Here is a 16,274-nt window from a genome sequence, read left to right on the forward strand (position 1 = left end):
ATTTCTGAAGACCCACAACCGAACCTCCGTCTCGAGCTCATCTACAGTCAGCATCCGTACATTCTGGACCTGTTACCACTGGACTGGTACCACTGACCATTTCACCCTGTGTGGATACTTCTCCAGACCGCAGAGGATTTGCGCAATTTCCAACGGACCAAATTATGACTCATTTTACTTTGCTTGGATGAGTTTTCCATCAATTTGATTTGCTTTGCTTTTTAATTAAAACACATATTAGCCTGTATAGTTAAATATTAAATTGGGCACGTACCCGTTCGATAATTACTTTTTAATGCCCCTCACTGCAAGTTAAATATTTGAATGCGTTTTATGAGATGCGTAAAATGGAAACCACTGTGCGTAAATTCACGTCGGATTAACTCTCTCTTCGCATCCCGGACGCATTCCCGTGAAAATCTATGGAAGTAGCCGAGTTTGCTTTGAACTTGCTCTAGGCTGGGTGCCGGGAGTATTTTCTGCGGGACGTAGTGAGGATGCAGTCGGGGATGCGGGCGCTCTGTGCCGGCGGAGGTGCGTCTCTCTGCTGCCTGCTCATGCTGTGGATGATCTACACCCACATCCTGAAAGAAGGCAAGTGTTGAGCATCAGAATACATGATGGAAACGGGGTCCAAATAACATCATATCTCTATGCATAGACTCACCTGAATTTGTCCCTTTTTTAAAGTTGTTTGAAAATGCAGCTGTCAGATTTCTCTGAGCCGAGCTTCTGCGCCTTAACACCCAGGGGAGAAACCATACAGTGTAGGACTCCTCTGAGAGACCCTGGAGAGCTTGTGATATTATTATGGAAATCTATAGCATAATATGGAGGGCATGCTTCACAACCCAGAGGAAAATTGTATTGCTCAGGGGCTGCTCTTTCACAAGCTCAGGAGATTTACTGGAGATGTAACTTTGTCTCCTGAAACGTCTTTGGAGAAATACGAATTTGAGACGTGGAACGCAAATGTGAAGAACCTCTGATTGCGGACTTGAGAAATCTGATTGTCATCATTGTTGAGATTTCTCTCAGCTGAGATCTAATTTGTGGTTTTCTTTTCTACGCGAATGGCTTTTAGAGGCACATTGTGTGTGTCGGAACTAGTTGTAGTGTGAAGCTCATGGGTCTCTGAAGTTCTTTTGCTTCTTCTAATGCTGTGAATGATGTGTTCAGGGACCAGTGCTTTTGTATGCATGCATTTGCATCAATGTCTACTGAACATGCATTACACAGTGTGTTGTTGCATGTGTGTGCGTGAGTCTGTCCGGCGCTTCTGTGTGTGTTCTAGAGGTAATGAAGAGGATAGTCATGATTTGAGTCAGGGGTAAGAACGTGACTCACATTTGATAAGCTAACTGCCCTAAAAAGGCACTGGGAGGCATGTCATACATGGCACAGCGTTGTGTGCTGATGTGGAAGTATTGCAGATGGCTGTCAGTGGGGGGTGCGATGGGGTTTTGAGTTAAGATGGGATATAATAAGAGATATTACAGACATTAACACTTCATCTCACGGTGGCGTCTTAGCACGGTAATACTGCAGATTTATGGGTACCCTGCTGCACAAATCCTCACGTTTAACGGAGACGTTCAGTGCACTGAATGTTAGTAGGCGTGAACTGGTGTCTTGTTTTCGAGGGATCAAACATTCCTTCTAGATCCTCTCAGTTAATGGTTGAGCTTTATTTGGGCTTCATGGCCTCCAGCTCAAACTAAGGAGGGACACTCCTTTGCTGTAATACATTTTTTTATTCTGACCACCTTGAAAAAAAAAAAACCCTGAGGGCCTGAAATGTTTTCAACATGTCCAGCTGCAGAAGCTGATAAATCACTAATCGAATGTCACTGAATGTGTTGTATTTTACAGGCAATGTCGAGGGCATATGTCTGTCATGAAGTCATGTTGTTCATGAATCTATAGATGGATAGAATGATAAAATGATATGCCAACAGCGCGATAGAACAATAGATAGATAGAACGATAGATGATAGATAGTCATTACTCACCCTCATGTCATTCCAAGCGTAAATTACTTTCTATTTTCTGTGGGGGGGAAAAAATTGTTTATTTATCGATTAAAAAAAACACAACATAAAAAAATGCTGTTTTGGGCCCCATTAAATTTTATTGTAGACAAAAACAGTTGAACCATTTTTATAGACTATACTCTTCTGTGTTCTGCCAAAGCTTAAGAAACAATTAGTTAACAGCGTTATTTTATTTATGTGTTTGTTTATTTTTAAGCACAGTCTGGTAGTGTTGCTCTCTGGTGGCATTTTCATGTTTTATTTAGTTTATTTACATTTATGCATTTGTCATGCTTTTATCCAAAAGGACTTGCATTTAATTATTTTGTTATCACTTCATATTTTTATGATTTAATTTGAATTTATTTATTTATTTATATTTCTTACTTGCATTGCATTGAAGACTTTTTTTAAAATCAGTTCATATTTTTTATTGCTTATGTATTTATTTTTCCACTGAAGAAAGACATACAGGTTTGGAATGAGTAAATAATGACTGAATTTTCTATTCTGGGAGACAAAAAATCCATTAAAGGAACATGATTTCGGTCTATAGCCGGATGAAGTGGCAACTTATGATTGCTGTGATGCTACAGAGGTGGCCTTTCATTTCGATAATGATATCCGTGACCCTACTGAAGTTGTGGGTGAGATATTGATTTATCAATGTGCGTGACCATCGGCCTTTGCCGCTGTTTGGCTCCGAGCCATTTACGGATGAAAGCATGTGGTTTCGACGAGGCCTTGACCCTTCAAGACCATAGGCATGTGATGAAAAACCCTCATCGCTCTTGTCCTTTTAATGGCCTTTTTAAAAGATCCAGCGTACACATGCATAATATGATACCGCTTTAATTGTGGTAAGATGCAAGCGATATGGAGATATGTGTGTGTCTTTGTGCGCCAGCAGTGCATGTGTAATATTCGTGATTTAATTATGCCGTCCTCTCCGGCCAGGGCTGTCATCCAGGATCACAACAGAGCCGCTGTGATGACATCACGATAATGCACAGAGCGTTTTCATCACCGATGCTCGGAGTAACGAGAGGGACAGTGACGAGATGAGAGATTTACAAGATTAAAATCAATTGTCAGGAGTCCAATTAAAAAGTCTCTCTTCTTCCGAAGTGGAATTCCCCGGAAAGCTCAGAGCAGAAGATTAGTCGTTTGTTAAATATCTTAAAGAGATTTTACTTTCGTTGAGCACCTGCCGCACCACTGCGCGTTCAAACTAATGCCTGTGCAAATTTGATTCTGCTGCTTTGTGGTGTGAGATGCAAACAAGCTTCTCTGCATGTGCAAGTCTGCAGGCTGTTAGGACACAAGCTAAATGTCACTGACCGACGTCTCTCTTTATCCGTCAAACGCTCCAAATGCTGCACTGCACATCAGAGATACTGCTCGCGCTGGTTAAAGGTGATGTGTGACATTTTTCTGATGTTTAAGCACTTTCTTGTGTCTGGCTTAATATGCAGAGACAACTGTAAGCCGCTCGTTGGTTGATTTTCCAGGAGTTCTAATAAACCTGGAGAGCTATCTAGAAGTCGCATCCATCTTAATGGCAGTTGCTCGGCTGGTGCATTGCTTGAGTTCCAGAAAGATTTTCTGAGCCAATCACCTGAGCCGTAAATGCCTCTGATCATTGCTTATTAGACAGACAAGGAAAACATAAGTCTGTTTCATGCTGTTGAGAGGCCTGTGAGGAAAAAAATAGGTCACTGGTGAAACATCTACAATAATATTGTATGCCTACTTTCAGTGGCCATTTTTATTTTTTTCAATTTTATTTTTAATTTAGTTCACTCTGTCATTATTTGGTTTAGTATAGAGTTTATCTTTAGTTTTTATTATTATTATATTATTATTTATTATTTTCAGGGCCAAAGTTTCACTAACGACACTCTAAAAAATGCTGGGTTAAAAATGGACAAACCACTGGGTCAAAACAACCCAATAGCTGGGTTTGTCCCTTTTTAACCCAGCATTTTTTAGAGTGTAGTATTTAAAAAATAGAAATAAACAAAAATAAATTGTTGTAAAGCATTTTTTAAGCACAATCTGATGGTTTAACTGTATAGAGGCGTTTTCGTGTTACATTTACATTTGTGTATTTGACGTGTTTGACATTGAAGATTTTTATTTATTTATTTATTCATTTATATTTAGTTTTCTTTTTTGATAAAAGTATTTTAAACATGAACACGTTAAATGAGTTTATATGTAAATATACTGTATATCTTAGTTTGGTTTAACATTTTCCCCAATATTTTATTTTTATTTTTATTTCAGTTAACTCAAATCTATTTAGTTTTCATTTTAGTTTTCGTTAATCATGATAACACTCAAGAAGCATACTTTTTTGACCATTATTATTTTCATCTATTATGTCTCTCCCTTTGCAATCGAGCAGCAAGTATTGAATAATTGTTCATGGATATGACATAACTAAACATTATCAGCTATTTTGCGATATGTCCCACCTAAACATGTCGTTTCAATTGGAAATGCATCAACACAGAACAGAAAAGTCAGCAACAGCAACTCGTCAGGCAATTTCATGAGGCCTTTTCTGGAAGTGCTCTCAAGGAAAAGTAATTTATCTGTTGATTCTTGGCGGGTGAAATTTCTGACTACCTTTGACAACCACCAGCTATGATTTAAGATGGCATGATTTGTAGTAGATGTTGTTCTCTGACTGGTATCCAAAAACCCCACTACAGACGAGAATAATTCATATTAGTGAACACGTTTACGGCTGAGAGACAGATGGAGTGTGTTTGGCTTCGGAAATGGATTTACAGTGCGGGAGAGTGATGAAATAAATGGGCTTCTGTGTGCTTTTTAAGACAGGCCCATTACCTGCAACACGTACTTTTGTCTGTCAGGCCCTTTTGGGGGGTTCGGTAACAGAGAAATGTGTGGGTCGCTCCGAGTGGCTGTGAATCCTGCCCTGACAGCTCCCCCCACAAAGCGCCGCCATTCGTCATGGCAAAGACAGGAAATCAAAGTGCGCTTGGCTGTGGGTGTGCACTCTGGGCCACAGAACAGACAGATGGATGAGCTGTCACCAACATCAGCGCTGCCAGTTTATTTAACAATACATTTGGAAATGTCAGAGTTCCCTCTGTGGACTTTTCGCCCTGCCACCGCCGACACCTTACGGCTTCCACCGTTGAGCTCGGGTATCAGTGGGTGGGAAGAGATGATTCTAATTATAATGCAGCAGAAGTTCTCAGCACATCCTGTAGGAAAGAAAGACTCCAATAGTCTTGTTTTTGTGTTTCAACAAAGATCTCAACAGTGCTGCAGAACAGTGTCTGTCTGTCTGTCTATCTATCGTTCTATCTATCATTCTATCGTTCATTCGTTCTATCGTTCGTTCTATCTATCTGTCTATCTATCATTCTATCTGTTGTTCTATCGTTCTATCTATCATTCTGTTTTTCTATCTATCTATCTATCTATCTATCTATCTATCTATCTATCTATCTATCTATCTATCTATCTATCTATCTATCTATCTATCGTTCTATCTATTGTTTTATCTACTGTTCTATCTATCTATCTATCTATCTATCTATCTATCTATCTATCTATCTATCTATCTATCTATCTATCTATCTATCTATCTATCGTTCTATCTATTGTTTTATCTACTGTTCTATCTATCTATCTATCTATCTATCTATTTATCTTTCTATCTAATAGCATAATTGCAGTGATATTAAATTCTTTCAACTTCAATTCACTTTAATTCTACTTCCTTACATTCAAGTTTAAATTGCAGTCCTCTATCCTGTTTGCTTCCTCAATTCAAGTTCAGGAGCTGAGTTGGAATTGAACAGACATTCTCATTGTCATATTTGAATGGTGCACAACCCTTTAGTGCAAATTTATTGCACAACCTCTGAGCAATAAATTTGTCCTCTGGGATTACTTGGATGAACCACAGTGTATGAATCGCTGGTTAGTTTTGCACTCTCCCTAAATGCCATTGTCATAATGTTGTGTAGGTGGGCAGGACAGATATGTCATTTCCAGCAGTACAATTTGCAAAATGCAATTTCTTCCTCAACAAAGGCCACTAGCTCCCAGCATGCCAGATGTTAATGATGCCCTGTGTCATAAATTTAGTGCCAAGAAACCACTTGTGCCTCTGTAGGTAATGAAGCCGTGGAAGTGAACGGATGTTTATGCAAAACTCAAAAGCTTTTTAAGGCAAAATCAATTGTGTTGCATTGTGCCAGACATTTTTTTAAATTTTTCGCTGCTGGGTGAATATAAATTTAATTCATGTCAAATGCCACCCTGTTCTAGTTTGTTGTGTTCCTGTTCTCTCTCTCTCTCTCTCTCTCTCTCTCTCTCTCTCTCTCTCAGCTGAGAGGAATTCTTGAGTGTCTAATATATGAAGATGAATGATGTGATGTTCTGCAGTATTTTAGATTCACTGCTTTCTCTCTCTTTCTCTCTTGAGAATTTCTGTCTGACTTTACCGTTGTCAGATGTTGTATGAATTGTGCGACCTTTGTTCCCTGGCTTGTTGCTAACTTGTGTCAATTTTTGTTATAGCCGTCCTCATTCCACTTGAGGTTGATGCTCAATGACAGAGATGTTTAAACAGGGTCTTAGAGGGTTAGGGTGAGTTAATTAGCTCTTCAGTACACAATGCAGGAGGTTATGGCCATTTCTATTGCTGAACATAACTGTTAACAGCAAAGACAAACTGTAAAGAGGGGCAGTTTTTTGCCTGCGATCTGCGCCTCTTTCCACTCGTACAGTAACAAAGGATTAGCTTGACTGTCTGTGGACTGAAGAGATGTATTTGAGTAAATCCCACGATACCTGTCAAGAACATCGTTTTCCACCACAAAGAAAGAGAATAGTACATTTTACTTAAAGGAATACTCACATTTACTCTCTTTCATGTCATGTGTGGAGCATCAAATGAGATGTTTAACACTGTGTGAACCACTGTCTTCCTTGTGATAAAAGTGGAATGGGATCAGGGTCTAAATAGGATGGGGAAAAGCACCATAAAACATAATGAAAGTAGTCCAGATGACTTGTGCACTACATTCTGTCTTCTGATGCAATGTACTGTAAAGTACAATAGCTTGATGTATTTGATTTGATTTGATTGTTATATTATTTTAGTCTTATGATAATAGAACACATTTAATTTAATTTAGAATTTTATTGTATTTTTTGTTTTTTATTATTTTAATCTTGAGCTAATCATTTTTTTTTAAATGTATAATTTTATTGTATTTTTTTATTATTTTTTATTATTTGAATCTTGTGATAATATAACACATTTTTATTTTATTTTATTTTATTTTATTTTATTAATAGGACAGATTTTGCCCTAAATTCTCATTGCTTCTTTTTACGTCCTATTACTGATAAATTTATTCACATTACTGATAAACATTACATAAAATAAAATTAGAAAATAAAATTAAAATAGGTTTTATTTAAATGGTTTTATTAATTAATTAATTAATTGTACTACTTTATTGTAGTATTTGTTGTACTGCCTCTATACTGGTTTTAATATAAAATATTGCATTACAGTATTTTTTTTACTGTAACTGTGACAACACGAAAAAAATGACAAAATATTCAAAAGTAATTTTGTTTAGCATTACAGTAATGAGAATTAGTTATAAAATGTGCTTAATTATCATTACAATTTTGCAATGCTAAACATCTCTTTGGTCTTAAAAATCTAATTAAATGTTATCTTAATACAAACTACTTTATACTTATTTTTTTCTTTTGAATTTAGACATGTATTGTTGACATGTTTGGACATGTTTTTAACTGGTTTCATGAGATTCATCCATTCACTCCCATCACGTGTTAAACTTTTAGCACTCCCGCTGACTCAAGTGATTGAAACCCAGTGAGAGTGTGCAGTGAAATGTGTTTTGTCTAACCCTTATCTGTTGTTGAAAACTCCAGAAAGAAACAGGTGACATCTTCCTGTCAGCTGTCCTGTGGTGCTGCGTTTGGAGAGAAGGTGGTTTTGAACTGCACTAGCTTTAAACCTCATGTTCCCTTGCAGTTGTTACATACATCTTTTGGCTGAAAATGACACTGCAGACCTGAATCTAGTTCCTGTGAGAGAGGAAGTAGAGTCTGCAGAAGAGCAGACTGAGTTTGGTGACCCGGTCTCTGCTCCAGCAGGGTGTCTCTGTGCTGCTCTGTGCCCAGGTGCATGTAGATCCTTATCGTTTAATTTGGTCTGTCGTGTCTGGACTAAACAGGCAGAAAAACCTCCTGTCATATCAATTAACTTAACAACCGGTGATGGAATGGCTGTCAAGCTTTTGGCACATCAAACCCTCTGACTCTATCTCTTTCTTTCTCTCTTTCCATCCTGTTTTCCGAGGCTTATCTCCATCCGTCCCCATTCATCCTCTGGCTGTTAAACATGGACAGAATGCTGGTTATTTCATGTCATTGATGTGCCTGGCCAGCAGCACACAGCTGTTTCTCTGTGTGTGTGTGTGTGTGTGTGTGTGTGTGTGCGTGCGCACCATTTGCGGGTGTTTCTTTAATTACGGGAACTCTTATGTCCCAGGGGTTGATTTTTATTTAAACAAATTAAAATATATAAAATGATTTATTACTTTTCCCCCCCTGTTTGTTATATGAAGGTCACACACTTTTTGAAAGTTTTTAACATGCCTTCACCATTTTATTTTTGTATAACTGTTTTACGTTTGTCTCAGACCAAGATTTTCAATCTTAAAACATAAATATAAATGATTACCTTTTTAAATGATGATAATCTAAACCTAATCTAAAACCTAAAGAGTCAAATAAGCAAACAATTTACACACTAAACAGTTAAAAAAAATTTGTATATATTTTTTACACTCTCTTGGAAAGTGTTTAACATCCCTTTGCCGTTTTTATTCATTCATTCATTCATTCATTCATTTCTCAAAAGGTTTTTATGTATTATTGTTTGTCCCAGACAAATATAAATTTTTATTTTATTTTATTTTTACATTTGTCCCAGACCAAGATTTATAATCTTAATATTAAAGCATACAGTGGGTACGGAAAGTATTCAGACCCCCTTAAATTTTTCACTCTTTGTTATACATTTTTATTTTATTTTATTTTTACATTTGTCCCAGACCAAGATTTATAATCTTAATATTAAAGCATATATAAATAAAAATTATTACAATTTTAAAATGATGATAATCTAAACAAAGAGTCAAGTAAATATAAAGTGTATTTTGTTTTGTTTTATTTTTTGCATTGTGACATTTATTATGAGTGAACATACTTCCCTTATATTTGTCTCATATCTTGATTTCCATTTTTACACAAATTATGATTGATATCCATCGCAACCCTTCATTTCAAGTCAATGTACTTGGTTACCAAGGCAACAATATCATCAGTGATGAGCATGATTGAAATGAAATATAATACATATGTGAAGAATATATATATATATATATATATATATACACAGTGGGTACGGAAAGTATTCAGACCCCCTTACGCCGTCAAGGTTAAAACAATTTCAATAGACTGTGCATCTGACACGTGCGGCCTGAAATTGCGTGTAAGTTTTGCTCTTGGTGCGTAATGTTTCGTATTGAGGAAACAAGAGGAAACTTACTTGTATGTGCCAAGTGAGATTTTGAAGTGAGAATGGGATGAACAGTAGTTCATTAATGCAGACACTAATTAGGAGTCCTACAAATATGGATATATTTACCAGGGTTTTTTAAAAATTAAAGCTTTTTTACTGTTGGAATTGGGCTGACTGTCTGTCCACTGCACATCGTATTCAATTCCTCCGGTTTCTTCCTGAAAGGCATGTGTCTTCTCCGGTTCGCTGACTTTAACCTGTTGTTTTGAAGTAGTAATTGTCCAGGCCGGTGGACTGTGAAAGCCTTTGGTCGACCTGTTGGGAGTCCGAGCTTTACGTTCGACACATCCGTCTAAATCAGATCAGCCTGTGCCGACTATTGACCAAGCAGTAGCAGTCATCAGCTCCACACTGCCGTCTTTGCATTTCAATGGGTCAAGTGCTAATGCAACGGGAGAGTGGATGTGCTGTTTTTGCGAGTGTAAAATATGATGAATAGCAATAAGCCATTCAGCCCTGCAATCAGCAGCAGCTTAAAGCTGGAATCAAGGCTGACACGTTGACAAACGGAGAATATGGTGCATGAATAGACTCTTTTTGGACTGTCTTCCATCAAGCATTGATTAAAGTTGCAGTGTCGCTGCATTCCGGAGACAATAGTTAGTTTAATAGTTATTTTTTGAGGGTGAGATCTGATTGGCTCTCCATTCGGTCTGATCAGAGTGAATTATTGCGCCCTTGAGATGAGCTTCCTGTGAAAGGGAATCTTAAAGCAGGAGTCGGTGGTGATTCATCACTGTTCCCGAGTTCTATTACACATATAAAAATCCCCTTTCATCACACTCTGTTGGCCCTTCAACGGTATCACACAAGATTAATTAATATTGTAAATCTGCTTTTATTGCCATTTTAAACAGGCGGATTCATAGAGTTGTACCCGGCCACTTTTCTTTTTTGATCAAACACAAAGAAAGAGCGAAGACAGGAAGTGAAGGAACAAGGAAGACTTTTCTCACTGACATGAATTATGATTATGATTATGTATGAGTCAGCTAATGTCTAGCCAGACTTTTTGCACTTTTCATTCTTTTTCTACGAAGCTTGCTGGTCATTGTGGTCACTTGAATAGAAGTTGTGAGCTTTGCCAGCCCACTAAAAGTGTCAAAACTACTCAGCCAAGCATTTATGCCTGTCAGAGAAACCATTGAGTGGAATTGGTCTCGAAGGACGTAAAAGAAAGAGATATTGCTTTGAAAAAGGCTTGAACAGCAATGAACACCTTTAGAGAAGCGAAAAGCTACCATTTAAGCGACGCCTTAAATTATCTCAGGTATCCGTCTGCTTCTAAAGACATGATGAGGAACTAAAATGAGAAATTATGGTCCAAAAGTGGCCTTCTGATATATGATAGCTTTGAGTAATGCACAGTCAAAATTGAAGTTGATTTTCACTGTTAAACTTATGGTAACCTCTGAGACTGAATCATTGAGTCAGTGTTTTGAACTAGAGATCCAAATCAGTTGTTGACTCAAATAACCATCTTTATTGTGCACAAGTCAGTTGAACCACTTTCATGGTGTCATTTTGGAGTGTGACAGACAGCCCCAGTTCTCATTCACTTTCATTGTACTGTTACATGATTTTCATAGTACAGGCAATGGGGAAAATGAGATTTTATGCTGGTATTCAGAGCTGTTGGACTAGATATATTTTTTAAAAGAATATTTCACCCAAAGAATGAAAATGTTGTTTCCAATCCAGATGACTTTCTGTCTTATAACTGATTGTACAGGTTGTTCCTTTCCATGCAATTACAATGAATGATGACTGGGGCTTTCAAACTTCTAAATTGGCCATAAAGCACAGTAAAAGTGATCAAAAAGTGGCCTTCTGATAGCTTTGTATAATGCACAGTTAAAACAGACGTTGTTTTTCACTGTTAAACTCGGGGTAACCTCTGAGACTGAATCATTGAGTCAGTGAGTTGAACTAGAGATCCAAATCAGTCCGATTCATGAATGAATCATTTAGACCAGTTTTGTGAGCTTGATTAGCCTATTCTTTTAAAAGAATCCAAAGACTCCAAATAATAATTTGTTCACCAAGTTCCTGATGCAGAACTACTGTGTGGCTTTAGAAGACTTAGAATATAGTTGTTGACTCAAATGAACCACTTTTATAGTGCACAAGTCAAATTATGCACATTTGTGATGTGAATTTGGAGCTTTACAGTTTTCATTAGTGATTTTCATAGCATAGGCAATGAGAAAATGTATGCTGGAATGCTGGATTTTATGCTGGTATTCAAAGCTGTTAGACTAGATATCTATTTTAAAAGAATATTTCACCCCAAAAATTAAAATGTTGTTAATAATCTATATGACTTTGTCTTATAACTATTTGTACCGGTTGTTCCTTTCCATGCTGTTACAATGAATGATGAGTGGGGCTTTTAAACTTAAAAAAAGAAAAAAAAAGTAACATAAAAGAGGCCATGTATGATAATTTTGAGTAATGCAAACTGAAGTTGATTTTCAGTGTTAAACTTGGAGTAGCCTCTGAGACTGAATCAGTACGTCTTCAGTCCAATTCATAAAGGAATCATTCATTCATGTTTTGTAAACTCAAAGACTCATTCATAAAATATTCCTCATGAGCATAGTTGTTGAATCAAATGAACCAATTTTATAGTGCACACATCAAATGAACCACTTTTGTGGTGCCATTTTAGAGCTTGACAGCCATAGTTCTCATTCACTTTCATTATATTGATTTACAAATTACCTTTGTGTTTTGCACAAAAAAAAAGACAGTTAAACAGGTTTGAAATTACATGAGATTGAGTAAACAACGGCAGTGTTCATTTTTGGGTGAACCGTTCCTTTAAATGTTCTATTTCACCGAAAGCCATCCATGTTTATTTCCCTCCATGATTGCTTTGGCAATGACTCTCAGACTGTTACATAACAATGCACTCAAAAGATAGGCTCATTTTAAGAGATGTTAAACCTTCATGTTGAAGTTTATATAACAAGATTTTACTACTGATATCTTTATTATGTCACACTTTCTTAAATGTATGTATGTGTGTGTGTCCTCCACAGGTCAGTTGGCAGTAGGCACATGTGAGATAGTGATGTTGAATAGAGACAGCAGTCAACCCAAGCGCACTATCGCCAGGCAGACAGCCCGTTGTGCCTGCCGGAGAGGACAGATCGCTGGCACCACACGGGCCCGACCAGCATGCGTGGACGGTGAGATGCATCCCACACACACACACATTCTCAAATTGTGTGGATGTGCACACACGTATATCCGTTCACAGCATGCAACAAGCCACGTCATGTCATTCGACTTCACTGATGAATTTGCATTGCATTGTTTCTTTTTTTTTGTCTCATGTCAAAATCCTGTATCACAATATAACACAATAGTCAGACTTGCTACATGTAAAGAAATGTTCCGCTCTGCAGCGTGTGCTGTGTCAAAGTCGAGGACGGATGAGGATCGCTGAAAAGGAAAAGAAAAAAATGTAATCTTTGGATTGTGTCTGTCACTGCGGTTTAGGAGGAATATTTGAGCCTGTCTGTTCTGCCGAGCACCGGATGTGGCGGAGTATCTCATGAGCTTTCAGCCTTTCTTAGGTTGTAAACCTGAATATGATGGTAGTCGTTGTTTCTGTAGCAAATAAACCCAACTCTCCTGACAGCTGGGGTCGTGTAGTTTGTTTTTTTTAGCGCAATGTTGTTTTTTGGTAAATGCTATACAGCTTGAGCTCTTCAACGACACATTAGTAGCACTTTGTAACGGCAAGACCAGAGTAATTAACCAAGAGAGTACCACAATTACAGCTGTGGGAAATTGATTTTTATTGGCTTTCTCTGCTGCCTTCATGCTCCATTAGTAGTGGATCCATTAAAGAAGGACCTGTTGCGTGAACACGCACACAAGCTGTAAAATTACAGGTTACCTCATGACTGCTGTACGGAGAAAATTAAAGGGGTCATATGATGCGATTTCAAGTTTTCCTTTCTCTTTGAAGTGTTACAAGCTGTTCGTGAATAGATAAGATCCCTAAAGTTGCAAAGACTAAAGTCTCAAACCAAAAGAGATATTCTTTATAAAAGTTAAGACTGGTCCACGCCCTCCTAAAATGCCTCGTTCAAACACGCCCCCACATGTCTATGTCACTGTGTGGGAAGATTTGCATAACACCGCCCAAATGTTCACACAAAGAAAGGAGTAACTTTATTGTTGCTGCCACCGCCACCGCCATGCTGTGAAGACGCTGTGTGTTTCGTTGTGAAAGCGAAAATATTTTGTTTGGTATTCCAAATGAGGACACGACTAGAAATCAGTGGTTAAGTTGTATTTACAGCACTGTTCCAGAACAGTTCAACCCAAATATTCAGATGTGTGCAACGCATTTTATGGAGGACTGTTTCCTGGAACAGTAGACTGCAATGCCAGCTGTTCTGACTCACAGTCTGCAAGTACGTTTTCATATTTAAAGAATTTGCCACTGACGATTCAAACGCGAGTTTTGAGCAGTGTAGAGTAGCGCTTGTTGTTCGTCATTTCTCCGATCACAAATGCAGACATGGTTTTATGTTTACGCGGCACGATGCAACGCAACCTGTAAAAAGACAGTATAAGTCATTATAATTCGTAATTTTGTCCCCACTGGATGCCACGAATGCCTCATTTATAATGGGTTTTAATGTTTTTGTCTTGTCGCTCCGGGACACGGCATCACAATATGGTAGGGGCTGTAACATTTCCGTCACATGCTTGAGGTATTCAGCCAATCACAACGCACTGGATAACTGGCCAATCAGAGCACACCTCGCTATTCAGAACGATGAGCTTTGTAAAAATCGATGCTTTTCAGAAAGGCGGGCATAGGGGAGAAACAATAATGTACAGTATGTGGAAAATAATGTGTTTTTTTAACCTTAAACCGCATAAACACATTTCATTTCACCAAATACACCAAATAATGTTCTTTTTAGCAGCATCATATGTTTCAAAGTTTCAAAAATGTAGAGATTACATTAAAGATCCATCCATCCACCCATCAGCATTTAATCTATATACCTATTGCTGCTTCTCATCCGGTCCTCATATCCACTGCATTATAGAGCTCAACAGAGGGATTTAGACATTCAAAATGCCAAAATTTCCATGATGAAATTGATTTGTAAATGTATGAATATTTCATGGTACAACTGCCATAAGTTTTGAGGTGAAGCGTCAGGATGTGCTTCTGTACAATCCATAAGTAATTTCTACTTCATTTAGATTTATATTAAAATAACTAAACAAACAAAAAATATATACATATATGCGCACACACGCATGCATACAGTACAGTTTTTTGCAATTTGCATTTGCTTTCCATTGTTGTATGGTTTGTTATGATAGGACAACATTTGGCCGAGAAACAAGTATTTGAAAATCTGGAATCTGAGGGTACAAACAAATCTAAATATTGAGAAAATCCCCTTTAAATTTGTCCAAATGAAGTCCTTAGCAATGCATATCAAAAATTAATGGAACGTGATCTTTACTTAATACCCTAATGATTTTTGGCATAAAAGAAAAATCGATAATTTTGACCCATTCAATGTATTGTTGGCTATTGCTACAAATATACCTGTGCTACTTAAAGGCAGAGTAAGTGATTTCTGGTAGCCAATGTTGATATTTGAAATCACCAAAAGAGTGTAATGCTCTGATTTTATTTAACTTATTTTATTTAATGTTTGTATTGCTAAGATTTTGGTAAGATTTGGTAAGATTTTTTATGTTTTTGAAAGTCTCTTATGCGCACCAAGGCTGCATTTATTTATCACAAATACAGTAAAGCAGTAATATTGTGGAATATTACAATTTAAAATAACTGTTTTTCTGTTTCAATATACTGTCACGTGGTCTTTCAAAAATCATACTAATCATGCTAACATGCTGAATTGGTGCTCGAGAAACATGTTATTATTGACAATTTTGAAAACATTTGTGCTGATGAATAGACAATTCAAAAGAGCAACATTTGTTATGTATTTATTTAGATGTTGGTGGTGCTTTAATTAGGGACTTTACCACTTTTTGTTTTTGAACAATCTACGCTTCAAGCTAAAATTATCTACATTTTAAAAATGCTTCAGGGCTTCCAATTAAGATTAGTTGCCAGATTAGTTGACATGTCCTTCAGGCAGCCCACCAATATTTATAGTTTTGCACATCGCTAAATCATTACTTATGGCTTTTTTTAAAACCATGAAAAAGAATAGAAATGTATTTCCTGAGCTCACAGCAATGAAAAACTGTGTGCGCTCTGTTGAGCTCTATTCGGTCAGATGGCAGTCTGCAGGTGAGGCTGTGTCTGGCAGATGAGTCCGGGGGGCAGATGGTCAAGGGTCCCGGGGGAGAGGGGGAGGCTATGCGCGGGTCAGGTCCCTGCAGACGTCTGAATCGGTGTAGGTGAATTTTTTTGATGAACTATTCCTTTAAGTATTAACTCTTCCTTTAAGTAGTTGAGGTTCTCATGACATTCTTTGGAGAAATGAAAATAAAAATGAGAAATGTTTGAGTTCATATCGACCTTGGTATTCTGTCAA

General features: G+C 37.4%; 1 protein-coding gene across 1 annotated transcript in view; it reads left to right on the forward strand.

The window, feature by feature from the left end:
- Positions 1 to 413: 413 nt before the first annotated feature.
- The window catches only part of tafa5l (TAFA chemokine like family member 5, like), a 48,271-nt gene continuing 32,410 nt past the window's right edge, over positions 414 to 16,274 (forward strand). Inside the window, exons 1-2 of the mRNA XM_016290400.1 lie at positions 414 to 594; positions 12,759 to 12,908. Coding sequence (XP_016145886.1) covers positions 498 to 594; positions 12,759 to 12,908 — 247 coding nt within the window. The 5' untranslated portion in view covers positions 414 to 497. The remainder of the gene's footprint in view (positions 595 to 12,758; positions 12,909 to 16,274) is intronic.

This window comes from Sinocyclocheilus grahami, unplaced genomic scaffold (assembly GCF_001515645.1).
Source record: "Sinocyclocheilus grahami isolate Dianchi unplaced genomic scaffold, SAMN03320097.WGS_v1.1 scaffold259.1, whole genome shotgun sequence".
Classification (NCBI taxonomy): domain Eukaryota; kingdom Metazoa; phylum Chordata; class Actinopteri; order Cypriniformes; family Cyprinidae; genus Sinocyclocheilus; species Sinocyclocheilus grahami.